Source organism: Diceros bicornis, chromosome 12, assembly GCF_020826845.1.
Source record: "Diceros bicornis minor isolate mBicDic1 chromosome 12, mDicBic1.mat.cur, whole genome shotgun sequence".
Taxonomy (NCBI): domain Eukaryota; kingdom Metazoa; phylum Chordata; class Mammalia; order Perissodactyla; family Rhinocerotidae; genus Diceros; species Diceros bicornis.
Window position 1 is genome coordinate 63,744,609 of NC_080751.1, and position 27,604 is coordinate 63,772,212.

Here is a 27,604-nt window from a genome sequence, read left to right on the forward strand (position 1 = left end):
CAGAACCTCCAATACAATGTTACAGAGAAGCAGTGGGACTAGACATCCTTGCCTTGTACTTGATCTTAAAAAGAAAGCATTCAGTATTTCGTCTTAAAAGTAATGGTTGGCTGCTATTTGTGTTTTAATTGTTCTTGTTCCTATTTCCTCTCTTTATTTCCTTCTTTTGGGTTTAGCCAAGTAATTTTTAGTATTCCTTTTTTTAATCTCCTCTACTAGTTTTTTTAGCCAGAACTTTTTTTTTTTCCCCAGTGATTGCTGTTCATTACAATGTGTATCTTTAGCTTATCATAGTCTACTACTATTTATTTTTAAAGTGATCTTGGGATTGCTTCTTTACAATTACATTTTGTGCTGAAAATTGTGAGATTATACCTCCAGCAATGATGACTAAATAAATCATTGTTAAATTTCTTTGCATCCTTTCCTCCTCCACCCTGACTCAGGTTTTTTAAAACTAGGTTTCCCCTGTCAGGTGACCTCTGTAAATATCCCACACTTGTGTTGTTTTCTAATGTAACTTCCCACAAAACTACTTTATTTACCAAAATAAAATCAAAAGCACTATAAAATATGGAGACTTCCTGTAAGAATTTGAATAGAATAATGTGACTTCTTAATTTTGGAAACGTCCCCACTCCTGTTCTGGCATATATAGGTATGAACTCTAACACTTGCGTCTTTAAGCAGCATACTCCTATCAGCTTTATTGAGTTGTCAATTAATTTTATACCTATGCATGTAATTTTTTTAAAACAATCTTTTCTTTATAGATTATTTTGGCTTTATTCAAACAGGATGAATTAAACCTGGCTGATTCTGAAGTGGATAACCAAAAACGAGGGAAGCGGCATTATGAAGAGAAACAAAAAGAACACTTGGATACTTTAAATAAAAAGAGACGAGAACTGGATATGAAGGAAAAAGAACTAGAGGTTATCCATCATTTTTTCTTTTATGTTTTGTTGCAATCTTAGTCATGATTATTGAAGTGTGTTTCCTTAATGTCATGTTTCCAGCCATAGACAAGTGGTCTGATGAGTATCTGTCTCTTATAGAGTAACAGCAGTTTTGGTGAATCAGCAGAGGAATAGGCTTGGGACTTGCACAGACCGACAGGAAGAAGACTTTAGGCAGGATGGCAGTAGTCCCATATCGTGTCTCTGAGTGATTTGGAAAATGGCACTCCCTCTAATATAGCTCCTTAAATGCCCAGCTTGGCATGTAGATAGCAGCTTTATGTCAGAAAAAGGCACCCCTTCCTCTGAGTAGCTTGGGTGTGGGCTGGGCTGGAATTCAGCTGCTCCTTAACTATGCTCCCTTGTTGACAACTGTGAGCAGCAGCCCTGCTTTTAGAGGAGAATAAGTTGAAGGCAACCTTGGTCTGACTAGAAGAGATGGATTACAGCTTTTCATAGGAAAATGATGTTAACTCTGTAATGCATTGCCTTACTTGCTTAAGACTTATCACATGGAATGAGATTTTTAATATTTTATAAACACAAGGGTTGTTTGTTGATGTTTTCAATACTATTTGGTGTTCAGAGTCCCTCCTAGAACACAGACAGAAAACTGTCTGACCTCAGTGCCCTGGATGCCAAGCTTTTCATAACTGTTACTTAAAATTTGTTTCACTGGGAAGTTATGGAGATCTTACAGATTATTAAAGTTGTGCACAGTAATGCACTTTTCTCTGGAAGATTTATAATGCCCCTGGCCTGTATTCTCAATATAAAGCTTAGAGAAATAATAGTGATACTAAATGTAATTGAAATACATTTCTTAAACATAAGTTCAGAATTTTGCTTTGCATATTTTTGCATGAGTAGTACAATGAATTGTTATATCAAAGAAGAGTTTTAAAGATATTAAACATCTTTCTTAGGAGAAAATGTCACAAGCAAGACAAATCTGCCCAGAGCGGATAGAAGTAAAAAAATCTGCATCAATTCTAGACAAAGAAATTAATAGGTTAAGACAAAAGATACAGGCAGAACATGATAGTCACGGAGATCGAGAGGAAATAATGAGGTAAGTGGTCGGTAGCTTTTCTCAATTATTTTGTCTATATATATTATCAAGACATAAAAAATAACTGTTTATATATAAATCTTAAATTTGGATGAAGTGCTGCTATGGCGAATAGTTATAGCTAAATTAATGTTATTAATAATAAACTAACTTTTTTCTTCTGAATTATTACAAAACATTATGGAATGACATTTTAACGTAAATGCCATTTTTATACCTATAAGATTCATACAGACATGAAAATGTTCAGCTTCACAAGTCATCAAAGAAATGCAAATCAAAATGATTAGAAGCTATTTGCATATACATCAGGATGAAAAGAACACTTATACTTCATGTCAGTGAGATTTCAGTGAAATGGATATTTTTATATTATTGGTAAAAATGGAAGCTCTAGTATAGTTAGAGCACTGGTTCTGAGACAGGACTACCTCGATTTGTATTGCAATTCTGCTACCTACTTATGTGACTTTGGGAAATTATCTAATCTCTCTGAACCTTAGTTTTCTCATCTATAAAATGGGTATAATTATAGTACTTACCTTATAGGGTTGTTATGAAGATTAAATGAGATGTTCCATGATAAGCAGAATATGTAAGATACAGAGTATGTTAGATATTACTATTATTAAAGTCTCTCTGAAAAAAATTAAGGCAGTTTATGTCAAACACCTTCAAAAATTTCAGTTTGGCCAAATAATTTTGTTGTTATAACATAATCCAAAATGAGAAAAACAGTTTATGCTCAGATGTGTTTATTGCAGCATTTTTTTATAATACTGAAAAGTTAGAAATAGTGCACAACTGTAGGATAATGATTAAATTATAGTAGAGAATTACACTTTATGTAGAACTTTTCATATTAAAAATGGCTGGGAACAGGAGTGATCTCAATTCTCTTTTCAAAAACATTGGAAAACAATGGGAAAAAAATAAAAATAGTGAGAGAAGTTTTTCTTTAAAACAGATAATACTGCATTGTTTTAAAAATACAATGTAAAGGGACATTCAGTAAGTTTTTACTTCCTCTCTAATCTCATCATCTCCATCACTTTTATTAAATTAATTTATTAAATATGCTTTTGGTGTTTCTTTGTGCAAATGCAAGGTAACATGAGTGTGTGTTCTTTTTCATTCTTGCAGATACAGAAGGTAACACACTATATAAACTGTTTTACAGATTGCTTTCTTTGATTTAGTGATATATTTTGGAGATCTTTCCACATCAGTACATAGATATTTTCTCATTGATTTTTTTATTTTTTTTTTGTGAGGAAGATCAGCCCTGAGCTAACATCCATGCTAATCCTCCTCTTTTTGCTGAGGAAGACCGGCTCTGAGCTAACATCTATTCCCAATCCTCCTCCTTTTTTTTCCCCCAAAGCCCCAGTAGATAGTTGTATGTCATAGCTGCACATCCTTCTAGTTGCTGTATGTGGGACGCCGCCTCAGCATGGCCGGAGAAGCAGTGCGTTGGTGCGCGCCCGGGATCCGAACCCGGTCCGCCAGTAGCAGAGCACGTGCACTTAACTGCTAAGCCACGGGGCCGGCCCTCTCATTGATTTTTATAATTTCTTAGTATTTAACCATCTCCTACTGACGGATAGTTGAGTTTTAATCTAACCTTTTGCTATCATAAATGGTGGTACACAATAAATTTTGTACGTATGTCATTTTATATATATTCATGGTTTTTTTAATAAGATAAACTCCATTTTGGCAGATTCTCTTCTTTAGGGATTGTACTTTTTTTGCACTCCCATCAGCAATGGATTAGAGTGCTTGTCTCCCCATAGCCTAAACAGTGTGGGATAATCTTAGATTCTTTTTCCTGATGGATAGATTTCCTAAAAGAAAGAATATACCTCAGTGTAATTTTAATTTGCATTTCACGTTTATTGTGTATGATTGAACATCTTTTCATGTCTTAAGGACCATTTATTTATATTTCTTTTTCTGTGATTTTTTTATGTACTTTTTCACCTTTCTGTGAATATTTTTGGTGTGAGGAATGTATTTTATCTTTTTTCCAAATAGCTATGTAGGAAAGTTGTTTGTCCTCTTATTGTTTCCTTAAGAATGGCTGTGTGAATAATATTTGTTCTGTTTTCGCATGTTGAAAACCATTTGTCTCTAGCTTTGAATTTGAAGGATAGCTTAGCGTGATATAAAATCCTTTTTTCTCCTGAGTGTCTGTTTATGATGACACTCATCTATTGAGTTCTGTAACTTGTCAACAATGTCAGGTTCTGTGATCCTTTCCCTGGTATACACTGCTTTTTATCTGTAGATTTGTCTTATTTCTTAAAAGTTTTCTTATATTTTACTTTTAAATATTTTCTGTTCTGTTGTGTAGTTTCCTTTTTTGAGGTCTTCAGTTGTGCATATGTTGGACATCCTCTGTTTTCTCTAGTTATTTCATCTAACTATTTTATCTGTTTTTTCCTCATTTTGTTTACTTTTCTCGTTTCTGATCTCCGTGTTTATCAGTGTTTTCTGTGTGGTCTGTTTGCCCCTGTGCATCATCGTCTCGTTTTGTCTTCCTGCCTTTATTCTTTGTGTGTGTGTGTGTCTAACCCCCACCTCCCGCACCGTGGGTTCCGCAAGTTCTTGCTTCACCTCCTCCTCTTGTCTGGTTATCACCTTCTGTCGTTTGCCTCTCTGTTCTCCGAGTTCCTTGATTCATCTGTTCTTTCAGTTCTTTTATTTCTGCTTTGAGGTAGTCCTTCCTGGTAGCACTTGTCTCTTGTTTTGTCTTGTTTTAATTCGTGATGTTCAATTACAGTTTTCATCTTCTTTATGACAACATTATTCTAGTAAGTTTTCTTTGTCCATAGAAGGAATTTTGCTGCTCTTTCCCACTTCTTTTTTTCCATAAATATCTTTTTATGGATGCTATGCTTGTGCCTTTCCTGTTTTCATTTTTTAATTAGTTGCATTTTCCTGGATGGCATTTGAAGGATGATGGGGCCGGTCACTGTGGGAGCCTTGGCCAGGGTTGCCTTTCATACCTTGTCGGGAACTTTCTCTCCCTTGCTACAGCAGTGAGCTGTCGCCTCCGTGATAGTACTTCTGAGTAGCTCTGCCTTCTCTGCCTCTTTGACCTTGGCTGGGCTTGTGGGGATCCTAATGCTCACCCTGTGTTCCTCTGTTCCCGCATTGGCGTCTTTCACTAAGGGAAACATTTCTTGCCTCCCGGTGTGATCCCTTCACTTTTCAAAGGTGCGTTGTTCTCTAGGATCTGCCACCTCTGGGCCCCACCTGGGCGCTCTCCTCATGTGCTTTCTCTGCCTTCTCGAGGGCTTGGACTCTGTTCCTGCCCAGCTCTGCTCACAGCTCTTCCCAGTTAGGGCAGCGCACACTCATTCTGGTCACGCATTTTTGTCTGGAGACTTAGGAAATCTGCTACTGCTGGGCCCCCTCAGCAACCCCTGTGCTTCCTCATTAAATGTATTTGAGATTTTACTTTTCTTTATATTTCTTTGAATAGCATTTATTTACTTAATATTTTGTTCATAAAATAGGCAGTACCAAGAAGCAAGAGAAACTTATCTTGATCTGGATAGTAAAGTAAGGACTTTAAAGAGGTTTATTAAATTACTGGAAGAAATAATGACCCATAGATACAAAACATACCAACAATTTAGAAGGTAAGTGCATTTAAAAATATTACTACATATTATACATTTTGTTTTTTCTTTGTTTTCACATTATCCCTTATAAATAATAAAATTAAACTGAAAGAACTTTACATGATTCAATTAAAGAAGAAACTGCCAGTGCTTAGGATCCTATAATTTAATCAGAGAATTCTGGATTTGAAGGGACCTTTATAGTGAGCTTATCCACCTTTTCTCCTCCATTAGATATCTCTTACTAGAAGCCTCCTGGATGGCTCTTCAGTCTCTGCTTAAATAGGTCCTTTGACTAGGAGCCATTGGTTCCGAAACAGCCTGTTTCATTCTTGGGCATTGTGTGTTCTTAAGGGATGTGAGTTTTTGATGGGATCTGTGGGGGCAGTATCTCAGTCGACTTACCATGATCTGATAGAATGGTGCCACTCCATGGATGCAGAGTCTGTTTTATTTACTGCTGTATCTCCAGTACCTACTCCTGTGCCTGAAATATTGTAGAAACTTGATGTATATGGGTTGAATGAATGAATACGGGGTCAGGGAAAGTGAGTAGTATTAACATACCCAGAAATATGCAGACTCATAGGGTTAGATTTGCCCCAATTAAAATCACAAGCAACAGAAATAAGTGAGAGGATAGTTGATGGGGACAGCCCTTGATATACTTGGATCTGAGGCAGCCCAAGTCTGTCTACTTAACCTCTATTTTCACCAGTGGCATTCCCTCAGTAACATGCTTTTTACTTGTCTTTATACCCCAAACTCGAGTTAAGACAGTAGAAATAAAAGAATATATCTAGTTCTAGTACATATGGGGAAATTCAGATAAAGCCATAAGGAAAAACAGGTTTTGCACATTTGACCATATTCCTTAACTAAACTATAGGTTAGTTTTTGAAATGTGTGTTTCAGTTTTATAAGCATGTTTTTATTTTTTTTTTATATAATTTTTTTGGTGAGGAAGATTGGCCCTGAGCTAACTTCTGTTGCCAGTCTTGCTCTTTTTGCTGAGGAGGATTAGTCCTGAGCTAACATCTGTGCTCATCTTCCTCTATTTTGTGTGTGAGACGCCACCACAGCATGGCTTTGATGAATAGTGCGGATCCTGGGCCTGCGAATCCTGGGCCGCTGAAGCGGAGTGCACAAACTTAACCACTAAACCACTGGGCTGTCCCCATATAAGCATGTTTTTAGGACTTTAATTATAGAGGATTTATTTTTATCCTTTTGAGGGTATTTTTTAAGTTCTGTTGAGTGGCACCAGAGCAGCCTTCAGTAGAGGGCCAGTTTTCTCCTACCTGTGAAGCATTGCTCCTGTGAGTACTCCACTGGTACCCTGTAAGTTCTCAGGTTGTCCCCTCTTGCCAGTGGGCATGTGAACACTTCCTGGGTGACCTTTGGGGAAGCTTCTGCTTTCTGTCTGATGTTTGTTTCCCTGACCTCAGGTAGTTTCTTCACACGTGCCCTGACGAGTAGAGGACTCAGCTTGAGACTCCCGAGGCACCCTCTGTAGGTTCTCTAGAGTTCTTTCTGTGCTGCGCTCTCTTCTCTAGACTCTGCTTTGTGAACTAGAGGCGCCTTGGCCTCCCCAGACTCCTAGCTCTGTCTCCTCAAGCAGGGTGACCTCTGGGCTCTGCTTGGGTTTCCATGCCCCTTTATTCCATAACCAGTAATTTGGGGCATCCATAGGGCTCAATTTGTTTGCTGTCTTTCAGAGATCCTTTTGACTGGAACTGCCTGCACTGTCAGATGTCCGTCATGGTTCATATATTTTGTCCAGTTTTTTAGTTGTTTCAGGCAGAAGAATAAATCCAATGCCTATTACTACATCTTTTCCAGAAACAGTAGAATTTGTTTTTATATTGTTATCTAGAAAATTTGTTTTTAAAATATTTTCTGTAAAAGTGTTGGTCTTGTAGTTTATTACCTTGCTGTGTTTCTTCAGCACTGACATGTTTTATATTGTTTACCCAATCTTAGGAGTAGAATAAGAATGATCACATTTTTAAAATTATTTGTCTCTTTACACTGGAGAGCCTTGTCAGTTTATGAGGACAGTCTCACTTAGGTATTCCATGAATGAAAGCAATTGAAGAATACATATCACTATTGAAAGAAAGGAAAGTTAAGAGAAAATTCTGAAAACGAGCTAGCAGTGGTTGCTGTGGTGCAAAAGAAAACTCAGGCTATTGATATTTTCTAGTGTGGAAATTTAACGCAGTTCAGGAAGGGAATTAGGAGAGAAAAGAATAAAATGATAATTATGCTTAAGAAATGAACCTTAGGCTCATTAAGGAGCAAAGATGTTAAGAAAAATAGACAGTCATCTATCACCCAGATCTTATTTTCTAAATACCATTCCCCACCAAAAGAAATCAATGTCCTTGGAGGAATGGCTGATCCCAAAGCTGGACAGGGAAAGTAACAGATGAGCCTCTTACTATGCCAGAAAGTAAGGAAGTGCTCAAAAAAAAATTTAGAGTCATGATAAAAGGACATAGGAGGCAGCTTGAAGGGGCTCCCATTGGTGAAATTTGGGACAATTTGAGGACCACAATAAATAAGGATATTAATAGATAGTAACCAATGAATAAAATAAGAATCTGTGACTCCATCCTGATAAATAAGAAAGTGGATAAGTAAATAAATAACTGAGGAAGAAGGAAAGGTCTTCCTTACAGTAGAGTGCCATCTGATAAGTAGAGATGGCATGGTGGAGTTTGCATTGTGCTAGGCAGTGTGTGAGGGATTATAGGTATAAAATGATTAAGAGATTGCCCTTACACTTTTTGCTGCTATAAAGTTGAGAGGAGACAGACAAATGATAGGTCATTTATCCATTATCTTAACGCTACTAGAGTTTAATCCTCTCAAAGATAAGATTTACGTCTTCTGTATTAGAGTGATGCCTTATATAAATTACTGGAATGATTCATATGAACTGGCTGTAACACAATGGGGTATGTTAAATGTGGGATGACATCTTTATTAATTTCATAGATACTTTTTTATTATAAAAGGAAATCAAGTGGTAAAAATGTGGAGACATGGATGAAATGTAAAAACACGGGGAAAAGTCCTAAAATCCCACCTATTAAATGGGCAAACAATGTTAACATTTTTGCATATTTCTTTCTGGTCTTATGTGCTGGTTTAAAGATCATGCTCAATATACAGTTCTGTGTCTTTCTATCCTTTTAACGTGCCCAATTTCTTTATTTCAAGATGTTTGACTTTACGATGCAAATTGTACTTTGACAACTTACTATCTCAGCGGGCCTATTGTGGAAAAATGAATTTTGACCACAAGAATGAAACTCTTAGCATATCAGTAAGTATCTTAACTCTTTGCATATTAATCATAAGGAGAATTAGCTGCTGCATTTCTTTTAATGATACATTGATAAGTTTTTAACCTGTTGCCTTTGGAAAAAAAAAGAACTTATTTTTAATTTAAGGATAGTCTTTGCCAAAGTGTTGAAAATTAAATTGATCTTACTGGCTATAGCAGCTATTGTAGCTCCCCCCTGCCCCCCACCCGCCAGACAACCACAGTATTTTCTTATGATAATAATTAGGAATTTTATTTTCGGTAACAAATGTTCACCTTCTCTTTCCCTTCCACGGGTTTCTTTTTTAAATTCAAAAAGCATTTTATATTAAGTCCATATATTTGGTCACATTATAGGGAGCCAAGAAAGAATTTCTCAAAGAATGTTCTACTCTGTGTACTTGTCTTTGTACTTAGTAATTTCTGAAGGTGTCCCTAGATCTCGCCTCTTTTGGGTAGACAAAGCCACCATATTCAATTTTCTGGAGTCTATGTTTGTGGATTCTTCCACAGTCACATGCATTAAAAGAGGGAGTGTGGCATATAGCATTAAAATCGTGTAGTCAGGAAGTCAAGAGCAACTACCCACTCTTAATAACTGGGGCAGAACTTTCAAGTAATTGCTTACTACTTTGAGTTACTTTAAATTTTGTACTTCCATTTTAATACTTAGAATAAATAGTAATTTACAATACATATATACAACAAAGGACTCATATCTAAAATTTCTTAAGAATGTTAATGATTAAGAAAAAGAATGACGGTGCATTTAAAAATGATCAGAAGGCTTAAACAGGAGCTTCATAAATTAAAGTATCTGAATGGTGAATAAGTACATGAAAAAGTGCTCAATATCATTAGTCATCAGAGAAATATAAATTTATACCATAATAAGTTACTATCACTGCTATTAGCATGACTAAAATGAGCAAGACTGATAATATCTTGTGTTGGTGAGGTGTGGTCTTAGAACTCTCATACCTTGTTAGTGGGAGTATAATTTGATAGAACTAATTTGGAAAGCTGTCTAGCAGTGTCTTTTAAAGCAATTCTACTCTTCAAAACTCTTCAAAAACCAATAAAATTCATCTATGGTGATTAAAGTCAGAATAGTGGTTACTTTTGGGGGTTGGTAGTGACTGGGAGAGAACACAGGGAATCTGCTGAAATCCTAGGAATGTTCCATGTCTTGATCTGAGAATGGCTACCCAGGTGTGTGTATATGTGTGTGTGCTTATAAAAATTAAGTTGAACACTTAAGCTTTGTGTTCTTTACTATATATAAATTATACTCTAATAAAAATTAAAAAAAAAAAGAAGATATTAGGAGTGTTGGGATAATTTATCCCCAGAGCTAACTGTACAGGACAAGCCAAGAAAACTTTTTGACGATATCATCTCTGTTATTCAAAAAAATATTATTGCTTTAAGAACCTTTAAGCTACGTAGTCTTCATGTTACAAATAAGGAAACTGAGAGTAAAGTCTCATGATAAGTTAGTAATAGATCAAGGGTAAAATTTAGAATTCTACAATTTAGGGCTTCGTTATTAGATTGATACAAAATGTAATGTTGTAGCAAAAGATTGCATCCTGTTACTCAGTTCTTCCTTTTATGCAGGATTTTTGTTTGTTTGGTGGTTGGTTTGGTTTGGCTTTTTACTTAGGTTAATGTTGCTTTTTTATTTGGATTTTCATAGAGGATTCAGACTTACAGATGATAAATATAAAATTTCAGTGTATGTTTAAATTCAGAAATTTTTATAACCCTTAGAAGATTAAAAAATAAATGAACTCACTTGAGAGCTTCATAATTTTTCCAATAGTGTATTAGAAAATGTGAAGCCATGTGTCTGCTAAAACACATGATAAAACTTTATGATATAAAACTGGTTTGTGCTCTGTTTTTTCACCTTATGGGCATATATGTATATCTGGAATTCTGTCAAAATGAAATAGAATTCCTTTTAATGTTACTTTGTACTATCTTCTCAGGAAATTGTTCAAGAGTTTGTTATTAATGTCGTTAATTGCTTTTTTGTAGTTCCCATGAACCCTTATTCAGTAAAGAGGAATTTTTTAAAGAGATTTTATGTATTTGAGTTCATTGCTGCTTCAATTCTTTGGCCAGTGTGAGACTCTTTATATTGATCCTGTTGTCCTTTTGACATTCAGTAATTAGTTTTAAAGCAGCTTAACCACTAGATGTCACTGTGATTCAAGTAACAAAAGATTATCTTGGCACTTAGAAATGTTTGAAAAAAGAAATAAAGAAAATAATCCCATTCACAATGGCATCAAAAACAATAAAATGCCTAGGAATAAATTTAACCAAGGAGGTGAAAGATCTGCACACTGAAAACTATAAGACATTGATGAAAGAAATTGAAGAAGACGCAAATAAATGGAAAAATATCCTGTGTTCATGTATCAGAAGAATTATATTGTTAAAACGTCCATACTTTCCAAAGCTATATATAGGTTCAGTACAATTCCTATCTAGGTTCCAATGGTTCACAGAAATAGAAAAAACCGTTCTAAAATGCATGTGGAACCACAAAAGACCCCCAAATAGCCAAAACAATCTTGAGAAAAAAGAACAAGGCTGACAGCATCACACTTCTTGATTTCAAACTATGTTACAAAGCTGTAGTAATCAAAACAGTGTACTACTGGCATAAAAATAAACACATAAGGGCTGGCCCCATGGCCCAGTAAGTTCAGCGCGCTCCACTTCGGCAGCCCGGCTGCAGTTCCACTCGTCAGCGGCCATGCTGTGGCGGAGCCCCCATACAAAATAGAGGAAGACTGGCACAGATGTTAGCTCAGGGTGAATCTTCCTCAAGCAAAAAGAGGAAGATGGGCAACAAATGTTAGCTCAAGGTGAATCTTCCTCAGCAAAAAATAAAAAAAAAAAAAAACACATAGGCCAATAGAACAGAATCGAGAACCTAGAAACCCACATATATATAATAAACTATTTTTTGACAAAGGAGCCAAGAATATACAATGGGGAAAGAATAGGATAGTCTCTTCAATAAATGGTGTTGGGAAAACTGAATATCCACATGCAAAAGAATAAAACTGGACCCTTATCTTATACCACTCACAAAAATCAACTTGATATAGATTAAGTAGAATACTTGAAGTCATGAAACTTCTAGAAGAAAACATAGGGAAGAAGCTCCTTGATATTGGTGATGGCAATGACTTTTTGGATTTGACACCTAAAGCACAAGCAACTAATGCAAAAATAAATGGAACTATATCAAACTAAAAAGCTTCTGCACAGCAAAAGAAATGATCAACAAAATGAAAAGACAACCTACAGAATAGGAGGAAATATTTGCAAATCTGTGTATCTGATAAGGGGTTAATATCCAAAGTATATAAGGAACACATACAACTGAATAGCAGAAAAACAAACAATCCAGTTTAAAAATTGGCAAAGGACCTGAATAGACATTTTTCCAAAGAAGACATACAAATGGCCAACAGATATATGAAAAAGTGCTCAACATCGCTAATCATCAGGGAAATGCAAATCAAGACCACGATGAGACAACACATCACGCCTGTTAGAATGGCTGTTATCAAAAAGAGAAGAGATAACAAAAGCTGGTGAGGATGTGGAGAAAAGAGAACCCTTGTACACTTCTGGTGGGAATGTAAACTGGAAAACAGTATGGAAGTTCCTTAAGAAATTAAAAATAGGACTACCATATGATCCAGCAATTCCATTTCTGGCTATATAGCTGAAGGAAATGAAATCACTCTTGAGGAGATAATCTGTACCCCTACGTTCCTTATTTACAATAACAAACACGTGGAAACAGCATAAGTGTCTGTTGATGGATGAATAGATAAAGAAAATGTTGTGTATATATATACAATGGAATATTATTCAGCCATAAAAAGGAAGGAAATCTTGCCATTTGCAAAAACATAGGTGGATCTTGAGGGCATTATGCTAAGTGAAATAAGTCAGACAGAGAAAGACAGATGCCATATGATCTCAGTTACATGTGGAATCTAAAAAAGCCAAATTCATGGAAACAGTAGAATGGTAGTTGCCAGGTGTGGAGCGTGGTGGGAGAAGTGAGTGAAAGTGGTCAAAGGGTACAAGCTATAGAAGATGAATAAGTTCTTCCCTGTGTTTTCTTCTAGGAGTTTTACGGTTTCAAGTCTTCTGGTTAAGTCTTTAATACATTTCAAGTTGTTTTTTGTGAGTGGTACAAGATAGGGGTCCAGTTTCTTTTTTTTTGCATGTGGATATCCAGTTTTCCCAGCAACATTTATTGAAGAGACTATCCTTTCCTCATTGTATATTCTTAGCTCTTTTGTCAAATATTATTGAACCATATATGTGTGGGTTTATTTCTGAGCTCTCAATTTTGCTCCATTAGTCTATGTGTCTGTTTTTATGCCAGTACAGCATGGTGACTATAGTTAACAATACTGTGTTGTATACTTGAAAGTTGCTCAGTGGGTAGATCTCAAAAATTCTCACTACAAAAAAAAAACAAAGTATGTGAGTTGATGGATGTGTTAACTAACCTTATTGTGGTAATCATTTCACAATATATACCTATATCAAATCATTACATTGTACACCTTAAATTTACACAGTGTTATATGTCAATTTTATCTCAGTAAAGCTAGAGGGGAAATAAAGGAAACTAACAGCTTCAAGAAGACTAGTTTAAATTATTTATTTTGATCACTAACATTAGCCTAACATTGGCATTTTTATGATTAATTGGAATTCTGTTATGTTAGATCCAGTTACGATGAGAAAATGCTTTCAATTTGATTTTCTTGCAATAAAACAAAAACCACCATTATATAGCTCACTGTTGTGCTGTAATTTTAAATGGAATAGATGTCGTTTCCACGTCGCTAAATGATTTCATTCTTATCTTTTTTTTTTTTTTTTTGCTATGAACCCATTCTTTTTAATGCTAGCCAACCTTTTTGGTAAACAGTTTAATCTGACTTTTTCTATACTTTGTTTTTTGTTAACTCATTCAAGGTTCAGCCTGGAGAGGGAAACAAAGCTGCCTTTAATGACATGAGAGCCTTATCTGGAGGTGAACGCTCTTTTTCCACAGTTTGCTTCATTCTTTCTCTGTGGTCCATTGCTGAATCTCCTTTCAGATGCCTGGATGAGTTTGATGTCTACATGGTAGTGTTAAATTTTAAATTCTCTAATTTTTTGTTGTTGTTGTTGTTAGAAATGTGTCTTTTTAAAAGAAGCAATTCTTTCTCTAGTTTTACCCATGATAGATAAAATCCTGCCCTGAACCTTTAGTGCATGATAAGTGGTAGAGAAGAGCTAAAGAATTCTAATGTTTCCTTCTATACTAAACCTATAGAGACCCTGTCCTGATTTCATCACTGTCTCTCCCATCATGGATGCTGCTGCTCTCCACCAGATAGACTCCTTCAGCCTCTTCCCTAGTTTATTTCCATCTTCCGTTTTAACACAAAATTATAACTAGTTCACCACCCTTGCTTTGGCTAACTCCAGCCACTGTTTGTTCTCTCCCTTCCTTCACAGCCACACTTTTCCAAAGAGCAGTATATATAACAAGGGAGTAAGAACATTTGACTTCAAAGTTAAAAAACCTAGGATTGAGATCTGCCTCTGCTGTCAGTTACCCAGATGTTTTTTGGCAAAGTATTTATCCTTTTTGGGCCTCAGTTTCTTCATGTGTGAAATAAGCTTATTAGTCTTTCCTACCTCATAGGCTTATAGTGAAGCTCCAGTGAGGTCTTGCATGTAATGCACTTTCGATGGTGCAGGCACATCGTTAAGTCTTCCCAAACTAGTTATCAATCATTCTCTTTAGTTCTTCATGCCTCATTCTTTCCTAAATCCACTGTAGTCGGTTTAAACCCTAATACTCCAGCAAGGCTTGTGTAGCAAAGATCGTAAATGAACTTTTAGTCTTACTTTAACTCTGAGATATTTGGCCCCACAGACCTATTCTCCATCTCTTCAATCATGTCTTCTTGCCAGTTCCCAGCTCCTCTTTTCCTGTTCTGCTCTGTTCTATTCTTGGTTCTCAGTCTGCCAAGCTGCCTCCCCTAATTCTGTTGCCCTTAAATGTTTGAGGTCGTCTGTGTTTGTATGTTTGTTTTACTGTTGTTCGTTTTCATGGATACCATACCCTGCCTACCCCTGCCACATACACACACAGTTCCCAAAACTACCTACATTTGGATACCAACAAATCTATGTATCTCATCCCAACATCTCTCTTGCACTCTAGACCTGTATGCCCAGCTACCTGTTATACATTTTCTAGTAAATGACCGTGTCTCAGACTCAGCATGTCTGAGACTGAATTTATCTTCCGCTCAAAGCGTCTTCCTTTTCCTGAATTCCCTCCTTGATTAGTGGCAAATTGCCATTACCAACCCAGTCACCTAACTGCAAAGGCTTTGATTTATCTGTGATTCTTCCTTCCTTTTTACTCACACATTAAGTCTGGCCTCTGTGTGTTCCTCTTTTAAAATATCTCTCCAGTCTCTGCCGTCTTCTTCCTGTTTCCACTCATCTCTAGCTCCTCACCTCTTGCCTATGGTAATCGCCTCCTGTCCAGACTCTCAGACTTTAATCTCCCTCCTTCACTTCAAGTCCCTCCTTTACCGTTTTGCCAGGTTTACATTTCTAAAATAAATCTGATTGTGGTCACTCACTTGTTTAAAATTCTTCGGTGGTTAATTATTCAACCTGGGATAAATGTTTAATTCTGTAGGGTAACTGAAGCCCTTCATAATATAGTATCTGCCTCCTTTTTCAGCTGTACTAAGCTATTTGTGATTTTCCAAACACTCTGCCTCTGCCTGTTGTGCCCTCCTTCATTGTATGTCACACTCCTGCTCATCTTTCCAAACTTGGTTCAGATGTCACCTTTATGTAGCCTTCATGCCACCACCCTGCCAGACAGGATCAGGAACTTCTCAGAGCCCCCTCAGCACCACCTTACAACTCATACTATTATGTTATTTTTATATTTTATAATATAAAATATATATTTTATATACATTTCACTATTATATATATATATAGCTTTCATTCCATTGAAGTCTCCTATTTTCGTGTCTGAATCTCCCACCAAATTGTAACTTTTTGAAGTTATCAACTATATCTTAATCATATTTCTACCAGCTAATACCTAGTCCATAATAAGCATTTAGAAAATGGTTATTCATGAATCAGAATTCATACTTGTGAGTGCTGTATAATCCTTCAGGTATCCTATGATACCACTGCCGAAGATTAGTTAGCAATTCCTCTGAGAATTGGCTTAAAGCTAATTCACAAACCATAGAAAATGATTATTCTTTCCATGCAGTATTTTTATCCAAAATGTTATTATGCAGTCTTGTCACCCATCTTATTTGTCATACTTAATTCTGAACAACTTTTTTCTCTTTCAGAAACTTAGAGGTTTTTAATCAGAGTGACATTTTGCCCCATTGAAATTATTCAGAAAAATGTACCCAAGTTCCGAGAACCAATCCAAAGGAAAGAAATATTTTTTGGTGCATTGGCGGCTTTGTTATTAAATGATAGGCCTCCCCAGGGCAGTATTTTGAAAGGACGCTATTCCATTTGTGCAAGCTCTGGTTATTTTTGTTAACTTTAAGTTAGATTTTTACAGATATACCTGATGGAAGATTATACATAATACAGGCCATTGAGCGATATAGCCAGGATGTGGGTGCCCTATCTGCCTGCAGTCCTGTGTTCTGAAGCACCATGCTGTACCACCACATGGAGTTTCAAATAGACTTTTAAAAATACATGCATTCTGGGGCCGGCCTGGTGGCGGAAGCAGTTAAGTGCGCATGCTCCGCTGCGGCGGCCCGGGGTTCGCCGGTTTGTATCCTGGGCCTGCACCACCTCACTGCTTGGCAAGCCATGCTGTGGCAGCGTCCCATATAAAGTGGAGGAAGATGGACACGGATGTTAGCCCAGGGCCAGTCTTCCTCAGCCAAAAAAAAAAAAAAAAAAAGAGGAGGATTGGCAGATGTTAGCACAGGGCTGATCTCCTCACACACACACACAAAATACATGCATTCATTTGTCTGTGTTTTCAACTTGCAGAGATTTTCAGGAAGTGGGGGGGGGACTTTGATTTTTCTTCTTTTTCTCTTAATTAACTCAGAAAATATAAGCACACAGTTTAATTCATTTAGTTTCAAAACCTGTTATAACTAAGCATTATTTTTGTATATACTGATATGCTATTTCACCTCTTTTAAAGATTGGATCAAGAAATTGGTCTATACATTCAAATTGGCTCACATTGTACAAATTGTAGAAGGCGATGTGGGCAGAGTTTTTAAAACACCTAAATCACTGAGGGAAAATTTGAGAGACTTAAGTTTGCAACTAGTCACTTTTGATACTGTTCTGAGTGATTATTACTGTACAAATTAGATACGTTCTGTAACATTTAGTTGTGTCTTTTCAATATTTTCTGATTATTTTAATTGCTGAGTATATTTGAGGGAGGGAGCTATACTTACAAATGCTTTGACTGTAGAAATTACCCAGAAGATATGTGTATTCTATGATTTTCCCCTAACGGTTTTGAGTATTATCTTTCCCTGTGTGAATTGCTTGGCATCATAGATAAGGTAAAGGGTGACCCCTGGATAAACATCCAAGGTTTTGTAATATCCAGCAGAATGCTACTGCTGCAGGAACACGGTTGGCACAACAGCAATCGTGACTTCTGCCTTTGTTCTTCAGGACATGGTTAACCGGAGAATTGCAATGGACATGATACTCAAGATGGCGGATTCCCAGCGTTTCAGACAATTTATCTTGCTTACCCCTCAAAGCATGAGGTAACTTTTTAAAGTTCTTCTGTGAATATATATATCAAGTGTATAAAAAAGGGACAGAAATCTTTTATAATCTTAATTTTTTAAATGTAAATGAATAAATGACCAATAAAAAGAAAATTTAGCTCCTCGGAGATTTAAGATAATTTTTCCTTTTTAAATATTTAAAATTTTGTTTATCTCCATTCCATAACAGAAGCAAGTTGATTTGAATATGATTATTGACTTGTTACTATTTCTATTTTGAATCTGCTCCTATGTGGTTATCATGACCAACTAATATAAAGTAATTTTAGTAATTCTATTTAGACTAAAGAAAAAATTCATGATTTCCCTAGTCTTGGCTCTTTTCCTGGTGACTTACAAGTACCAGTCTTTCTAAATAAATGCTGCTGTCAATCAGCATTTATTGGGTACCTATAAGGTGTCAGGCACTGTGTCGCTTAGAGTTGATATTCCGTCTCTAAAGTGGTCACTTGATCATATGAGGATTTAAATTCATGATTGGGAATATTCAGGTAACTCCTTCCTAGCTAGACAAGAAGAACAAGAGTTAGAAATTGTTGATATATAAATTTTCTTTTTCTTCCAAACTGAAAATCCATGGCATTTAGCAGGAAGTTAATTTTAAAAAATGAAAACAAATTATTTCCATATTGCAAATTATATTTCTCCTATAACTCCAGGTATTAGTCTTATCCCCCTATTCACAGATAACAGCCATCTAGTTTTATATATTCATGAGGTAGTATTAGAATTTTTTTTAATGTCAAAAAATTTTCTTGGAAATTTGAGTAATTAATTTTGCTTCCTCTAGCTCACTTCCATCAAGTAAACTGATTAGAATTCTTCGAATGTCTGATCCTGAAAGAGGACAGAGTACATTGCCTTTCCGACCTGTGTCTCAGCAGGAAGAAGAAGACTGAAGTTGATTTGTAACTTAACATGCCGAGTGTCCTCATGTTGAAAGATTTGTAAAGGAAAAAAATTCAGGACTATTTGATGAAATAAAAAGAAACTCAAGATATTCTAAAATAAAAGAAACTCCTTTATATATCTGACCATAATAAGATATGTAAATAAGCCTAGAAAACCAACTACAACCAGCAATTTAAAATTACTATTACTTTACTTTGAGAAAATCAATTTCATAGTACTGGTTTTAAATTTTTTTAAGTTTTTTTTTTTTTTTAAACCATCTACTTTTATAGATTCTTTTTCAGAAGTAAAATTTTGTACATATGTACATGTACATACCTGTTTAGTTTGGATTCATTTCTACAGTATTTTGTAAGAATTAAAATAAAAGTTTGAGCACCTGATTATATTTAGTTTTGCTTTTCCAGAATATTACATTCTCATTGCAGAGGATGAGGCGTACAGGTGGTCTGTGGACAGGGACCAGTTTACAGTGGATTTATTGTCTGTTTTTTGCTTATTAATTATGAGGGACCTACACAGGACTATAAAAACTTTGATCAAATTCCCTGCACAGGTCATTTTTAACCCTAGAGATATAACTATAGATTTGGGCTGTATTTTTAATTGATGTATTTCATCAAAGTTAAGATGCTGTCTATTTATAAGACACCCTTATGGAGCACTAAAGCACTGCCAACTCTGGCACAATGCCTTTCTCTCAGTCCTTTAACCATCGTCCACCGAACTAAGCGTCTCACCCGTGTCGGAACTGGATTACGACGCAGTTCGACACCCTGACCTGCAGCGTGCTTGCCTGGTTTAAAATCCCTCAGTTTTCGTTCCAGGGGCTCTCAAACTCTGAATCAGCTGAGAGAGGACACAGGGCAGAGGGACTGTGCAGATCAGCCGGAGAAGAAGGGCAGAGGGCGGCTCCCCCTGGAGCAGGCAAGTAGCTCGGAGCCAAGGCCAGGCTCTTGATCGTGAGCTAACATCAGTTATAAGACACACCCTAATTTTAGAGTTGATAAAAAGTGTGCTTCTTAGAATGATAAAATATAGTCTATCATAAGAAGTGGTACTTATGAACTTTTTTATTGTAAGAAAACATGAATAGGACTCCTGCCTGTATTCCCTATGTTTGATACTAGGATTAGGGCTAAACTTTTTAAAAAGACATGGGTATCTAACATGAAGTATTCCCTATATTGCTAGCAATAAATTTGTATGAAATTGAACAGGAAGTATTTTAAGAAAAAGGCAGTATTTAAAAGCAGCAGCACTTCTGTTGGTACTGAGAAAAACTGGGTTTTGTTTTTGCTGGGGGAAGGGAGTCTAATTTAGTCTTAAGTTGAGATTAATTGGCAGATGAGAAATCCAAAAACTTGTGCTTTTCTACACTAAGAATTTACAGAAAGAGGAAATGTGTGCTGAATTTAATAAACATTCCCCACTAAACCATACAAAGTCTGATTTTTTTTGTTACATTTATAACTCATTTGTATCAAAACTATTTTAACATATATGTGCTTTTTCAAATAAAAAATGAGTGGAATATACCAAATGTATAAACTTATATTAGCTAAATAATTTCAGTTTCTGAATTTTTGTGATAGTTTTTGAATGTTGTGGTTTTTAATACAGAATGGGAAATATAATCCTCAGGTATCCAGGCGTCTCTTATTGAGTTGAAGATTATTCATTGCTTTGGCCTCACAAAGTTTGGGTTTTAACGATCATAAGCGAAAATATCTTCAATTAATATTCTAATTAATAGTAATATTAATTAGAATGAAAAGATATTGTTCTTTTAAAATATGTGTAACTTCTAAAAATAAAACTTTATATGCATTAAGGTCATGCTTTTGTGAATTGGGGAAGGTGATATGAACTGACTAAATCGAGCCTCTTCCTGAATAGTGACTTCAGTACATCACACAGGTAAGTCTTCAACTCCTAGTTTATCATCAGTACAGCTGTGACTGGGCTGAGTTATGAAGTCCCAGGAAACAAGGAAGAGATGCTTCCCTGGACTCTTAAATCTGCCTTCTCAATCTTTGAGGTGAACATGACTAAAATTGTTCTCAAAATGACAAATGTGACAAGTTTTAGTAAACCAAGGTATAAATAATATAGTTACTCAAACTGATAATCAACACTAAAGATTCAGGCAATGCCACCTTCTTAAATGTTTTCCAAGTTTTCCCTTCTTTCTTCTTCCCATCCCCTAGTGCTTTTCTGCGTGTCTTCAGAATGTCTGGGCTATTGATAAATGGAGACCAAAATGCTTCAATTCTTGTGAGAAACTATTTGGTGGGACTCCTGAACTGGATCAGGATTGTTGCCCACTGTGGTGAAAACCACGTGATCCAGAGTGTCTGATTAAAGAGTTTTCCTGGGTACAAACTAGATGTGGTACAAATTAGTACAAATTATTTTGTCCTGAGTCAATAATTTTCTGGTTGGATTTTTGACTTTTTGTACATCTACATAGATGCCTATACTTTGACCAACTTAGATTTTCAGGACAATTTGTTTGAAACTTACAATTCTAAAAGTTTAAATATTTTGTGACTTGAATTAAATGCTAGTGGACTTGAAGATATATCAAAATATTATCTAATAGGAACAGGTTTTGTTCATTAAGGAGTGGCAGAGTAATAATGTGGATGTAAATGAGCTGTTTCTTTGAGTCACTGCATGAAATTTTCTCTCTTAATTATAATGTTGATACCTAGCCTGTTGAATTTTGGCTAAGGCATCTGGATGGAACCCATAGAAACTAAAGTGGCCTGGCAATACTCACTAATCATAGCAAGCTTAAGAGGGTTTTTGCTGCCTAATTTTTCTCCAGTTTAAGAATGTAGAGATGAATTAATTCAAAAAGGATTAAGTTCTGCCGTGTGCTAGGGACTATTTTAAGCACTGGAAATACTACTATAAGTAATACTAAATCTGCCCTCATGGAACTTAAACTCTAGTTAGGGAAACATAATACCATATATGATTTCAGATAAAGGTAATCACTATAAATAATAATAAAGCAGAGAGAGGGGTTGAGAGTGGAGGGGAGTGGTATTTCAGACGGAGTGTTAAGGGAATACTTTGCAGGAGGTAATACTTAAGCAGAGGCCTAAAACAAGTGAGAGAATGAGCTGTGGGAAGATAACAGGGTGACAGTTCCAGGCAGACAAAATGCATGGAGAGGCCTTAAGGTGAGAATGAGCTTCATGTCCAGAAATCATAAGGCTGGTGTTGATAGAGCTTAGTGAGCTAAGGGGATGACTAGGGCGTGAGGTTCGGAGGTAGACAGAAGCGAGATCATTTGAGGTCCTAAGCAGGTTTTCAGACCTTGTCTGGTAAGAATTTTCAAAGAATCCCTCTGACTGCTGTGTGAATGGATTAGGATTAGAGAAGAGCAAACATGGAAAGAGCAAGAAATCGGGGGGCTTTTATAGTGGTCCAGGTAAGAGGTCATGGTGACTTGGACTAAAGTGGTGGAGAGAGAAACATTCAGATTTGAAATCTAGAGACAGTGGGCCTTGATGATGAGAACACTGCAGTTGTGAGAGAAGAATCAAGGATAATTGTCCTGGGGCTTAAAAAACTGGGTGAATGATGGTGCCATTCACAGAGACAGGGAAGATGCAGAGGTGGAGGAGAGTGATGGATGGCTGGTTGGGAGAAGTAGAAAAGCTGATTTGAGCATGCAACATTTGAGTTGACCATCAGTCGGGTGTTTGATAGATAACTTTACATTGGTAAATTTAAGAACTTGGAAAACAATAACACATAAGCCTAGAGATCCATGTTTCACCTGCAAAATGCTGGGAAAAACCCAAATTGCATGCCCAAAATACTTGGGAAACCTAATTGCTTACAAGAAAGGACCTAAGAGAACAGAGTGTCATTTTAGAAGCGCTAATTGACTCTCAGTTTCTCTACCTCTACCCCTACACATCCTTTGCTGTAAGGCTCTCGGAAGATGTCTGTTGAAGCGTGTTTTACTTCTTGACATGGTTTCCAACTGTGTGGAGGAAATAAGCATCTGGCCTCTTCAGAAAGCACTTTATATTATTCATCTGGAGACTGATCCTGAATGAGAGAATTACAGGAAAAATGAAGCCTTCGAGCAATATGATTCTCTTTTAAAAATAGTTTAGTTATTCAGGAAATAAGAAAGAGAGGAAATATGGAAACTTAGGACTTTTAAATGCAGAAGGAGTTCAGGCTAGGAAAAAAGATATTTGGGGGCCTTTTTACTTTCAGAATGACAACAGGAGTTAAACATAATTAACATGGTAATTAAAATAGCAGCTGAGTATAAGCTAGAACCAGTAGAACCCAGGCCCAGTCGAATTATTAGAGGAAGCCTATAGTTGGTGCTTTCCAAAGGAACCACCGTGACTGGTTGGGATATTGAGGTCTGTGAGGATGCCCGTTGCCAACGTGTATGTGTGTTTAAATGGAACTCAATTGCAGAGGGTTGCATTAAGCACACCCTTCAGTTCATGGCTTACCTTCATCACTGGTCCATGCAGTACTTACTTGCTTTTACCTCCATTCTTCATTCTCTGTGGCAGATTGTATTTTCTAAAGATGACCACAATAGATACCTCCCGTATTCTTCCAGAACCTTGCCTTGCAGAGTCTAATTCTCTTCTTAATCTAGGCAGATTTGTATCTCACTTATAATTGATAGACTGCAGTAGAAGTGACACTGTAACTTCCAAGGCTAAGTCAGGAAAGGCAATGAAAAGAAATGGAAGTCCCACTTTGGTCTCTGGAATATTCACGCTGAATCGCTGTGCCGCCATGGAAGCAATCTGACTTCCCTGAGGCTGCCACATAGTGAGGAAGCCTAAACTAAACTAGCCTGTGTAGGGACACCACACAGAGAAGCCCAGCCATCCCTCAGCTGCTCTAACCCCCCTATATTCTCCATTTCGCTTCAACTGCAGGAGAGTTCCCAAGCCAGAACTGCCCAACTGTCGTTCCTGAATTCCTGGCCCACGACAACCATGAGAGATAATATAATAATTGTTTTAAGCCACTGAGTTTTGGGGTGATTTGTCACATAGCATTAGTAAAAAACAAATTTTGGTATCTGAAAGTAGAAGTACCAAAATAAAATAAATCTAAACCATGTGGCACTGGCTGGAAGGATCTTGATGAGAGTTAAATTCACAAACACATGAATCCAAAGGGCCTTGAGGAGAGTGTTAACAGAAGCTTTAAGGGTCTCAAGGATGCTTCTGGTGAGGGCTAAAAGAAAGTAAGGAAAATGCAATTGGAAACAGGAGAAAAGGGGACCCTTGTTATGTAGTGGTGGCAAGTCTGGCAACATTGATGCCATGGTAACATGGAAAATAGGAAATGTACCTAATACACTGGTGATCTTGCTAAAGCAATCTCTAGGTAGAATATGAAAAGCACCTCCTGGCTTCTTGCTGACCATGACGAAGTATGAGCGGCAAGAGATGAACTAAAGAGCAAGCAGACCAAGCTCCTTTACATATAAAGGAGCCAGGACTGTTTTTTTTGTTTTTTGTTTTTTGTTTTGTTTTTTGCTGAGGAAGATTCGCCCTGAGCTAACATCTGTGCCAATCTTCCTCTATCTTGTATTTGGGTCACTGCCACAGCATGGCCACTGACAAACAAGTAGTGTAGGTCCATGCCTGGGAACCGAACATGGGGCAATGAAGCGGAGTGTGCCAAACTTAACCACTAGGCCGTGGGGCTGGCCCCCCGGGACTGTTTGTTATTCCCACACTCTCTTCCAGATGGCAACTGATTTTTAAATTATGAAGTGGCTTCAGTGTAAGTGAAGATCCTTTGTTAGGACCTCAGAAAGTACAGTGTGGTGTAAGATCCTTTGTTAGAAAGATCTTAGATCTTGGAAAGATCTAAGACAGTGCTTTTAGACCTTTTCAAACACAAAAAAGGCCTTTTTCTACAGCATGTCTTTCAGGACCTCTCCATTAAACAACAGGCTACTAAGAATATTAGGGGTGTTGTTCCCCAGCAATCTCACAATAAGCCCCTTCTAATGGAGTGGATTTTATAAATTGATGCCTAAGAAACCCATAAGGTTTTTTAAAGAATTGTATCAGCTTAGACTGAAAGAGACAGTACAAAATGAAAAGAAGCTTTTGTACTCCTAAACTTTTATGGGCAGGCAGTAGACAGAGAAAACTACTCAGAGAAAACTATAAACACAGATAGTCTTTTTATGAAAAAGGAATGCTAGCTCAGAGGGTGGAAACAAGAATGGAGAACAACCCCCAGAGATTAGGACTGAGCCCTAATCAAGGAATTTACAACATGTACCTGGCTGGATTTCAGAACTGCTGTGTACCAGAGACTACTGTGAGCTTTCCATTTCCCCCTTTTTTGAAAGCATGTCTCTTGCAGTTCTGCTGTACCTATCCCACCATTGTATGTTGTGTAAGGGGGAAAGGGGCAATAATTATCCCTTGGGTTCACAGGCCTTTGGGTATCAAAAAGAATGATACACAATATGCTGTACTTGAGGAACCACGTCTGAAGAGCATTTAGGGGATTTGGGGTCTCAAGCCTGCCCCTGAAGTCATAATGGTATGAGACTTTTCTTGTTTCTTAGGAGGAGGTGAATGCATTTTGTATGTGGAAGGGATATGAATTGTGGCTACAGAGCAGACTGTGACAGATTGTTTTCTAAAGATGGTGGCAACAATATCTCTCACATCACATGTTCTTCTAGAACTTTGCCATACCCTATCTAGGCACCGAGTCTAATTCCGTTCGTGACTATGGATAGGTTTGTGACTTTTTTGTAACCAGTAGAATGCAGTAGAAGTGATACTTCATGACTTCTGAGGCTAGGTCAGAAAAGACTATGAAACTTGCAACTTCTTTGCTGGAATACTTGTGCTGGAGATCTGAACAACCATGTAAGTAGTATGACTGCTTTGAGACCGCCATGCTGTGAGGAAGCACAAACTAGCCCATGTGGAGAAGCCCTGGGACTAGAAGAAGAGAGATGCCCAATCAGCTCCCAGCTGCTCCAGGTACCTGTTTCAGCTCAAGCTGAACTATAACTGCATGCAAGTTCCCAAGCTACAATCATCCAGGTGAACCCTTGCCAAATTCCTGACCCACAGAAGCCATGAGAACTAATAAAATGATTGTTCCTATTTTTAAGCCACTACATTTTGGGGACGAGTTGTTGTGGAGCTGAATCACTCCCATTACCAGCCACTCCCTAGAAACCATTATAATGTGATATTTCCTTTTATTTTATGTGACTTTGGTGTTCTTTTGTGAGAATGTACTTTTCATTCATTTATATATATTATAATGTGCAATATATTTTATTGTTTCTTTTTCCCCCATTCAGCATTTAAAAAATATGTCCATGTTGCTTGTGTGTACATCAGGCCGTTGCTTCCAGCTGATGCGTAGTCTGCCATAGTTTGCATCCACCTTATTTTACTTACCTGTTCCTCTAGAAATTAACCACTAGATGGCCTCCAATTCCCAATCCACAAACAGAGCTGTCACGGACCATCTTGGGACACAACCCCTTATCGCCCTCTGTGAGAGCTTCCTGGGGCACTATACCCAGGCAGAGGAATGCTGGGTCAGAGGGCATATGTACACTCATTCTAACCAAGTACCGCTGGAGTGCTTTCCAGGAGCACTGCACCAGTCTGCACCACCAGAGCAGCGAGGACTAAAACAAGAAAATAACAAGATGTTCACTTGCTGGCCCAATTTCTACACTAAGTTATAAAAAGAACCAATGAGTGTGCTGGCGGGTTTGTTTCCCATAAGTGCCCCCAAATACCCACGTGGCTCACCTCCTTCATTCAGATTTTACTTCAGGTGTCACCTAAGCATTCTATAGCAAATAGCACTGTGGCATCCCATCGCTCTCCATCCATCTTAGCTGGCTGTGCTTTTCTTTGTAGTTGTCACAATTGGATATTTGTATGTGTGTTTGGTTATTGTCTGTCTCCCCCGACAAGAATGGTGTTGGGTGCACAGCAGGTGATCAGTGATTTGCTATGAGTGCATTTCCCAGAGCCTGACTTAACTAAGTGCCATTCTCAGGAGCCTCCCCAGCTCCTCACTGCACCCCACCCTCACTTGGTTGTGGGGAGATAGTATGGGGAGGCACTGAACCTCTCGTATCTCTCCTTGCCTCCTCTTTGGACTCACCATGCACAGGGGTTAAGGGCACCAGGACATTCTGTTAGCACTTGGGACTGTTCTCTCTGGAGGCAGAAGTTTGGTTCTATCAGTGTTTCAGGTACCACTGGTGTCCTGAGTGTTTGTGGTGAGGTTGGCTTGCTCACAGTCTCTTGTTGAATGGATGAATGGAATCATCAGGCTCTGATCTCTGGTCTCATTTAATGATCCTAAGACAGACAGAGGAAGAGTATTTAGGAAAAAAGGCACTCCATAAAAAGTGCTTGAATGAGTAATGCAGCACTGCTCTGTCTGATACTATAACTACTAGCTACAAGAGGCAAATTAAATTTAAATTAATTAAGATAAAATGAAAAATTCAGTTCCTGAGTCACACTAGCCATCCTTGAATTGCTCAACAGCCACATGTACAGACATTTCCATCATCACAGAACATTCTATGGGACAGCACTGTAGAAAGAAACTGAACTTCTCACATGTTCTGAAAATGCAAACCTCCTTCAGAGTTCTTGATGGAATCTCTTCTGCCTTCATTACTTAAGGTTAAACGGGTCAGGGTTTTGTTCCATCATTAAAAAATAACAACTAGTATATTTTTGATTCAGAATGACAAAAGTCTTCTTTCCTACTGT

General features: G+C 37.3%; 1 protein-coding gene across 1 annotated transcript in view; it reads left to right on the top strand.

The window, feature by feature from the left end:
• Positions 1-20,634, top strand: part of SMC6 (structural maintenance of chromosomes 6) — an 83,242-nt gene extending 62,608 nt beyond the window's left edge. The window contains exons 21-27 of the mRNA XM_058551754.1: positions 798-935; positions 1,886-2,031; positions 5,556-5,681; positions 8,892-8,997; positions 14,029-14,181; positions 17,767-17,864; positions 18,679-20,634. Of these exons, the coding sequence (XP_058407737.1) occupies positions 798-935; positions 1,886-2,031; positions 5,556-5,681; positions 8,892-8,997; positions 14,029-14,181; positions 17,767-17,864; positions 18,679-18,787 (876 nt within the window). The 3' untranslated portion in view covers positions 18,788-20,634. The remainder of the gene's footprint in view (positions 1-797; positions 936-1,885; positions 2,032-5,555; positions 5,682-8,891; positions 8,998-14,028; positions 14,182-17,766; positions 17,865-18,678) is intronic.
• Positions 20,635-27,604: the final 6,970 nt, after the last annotated feature.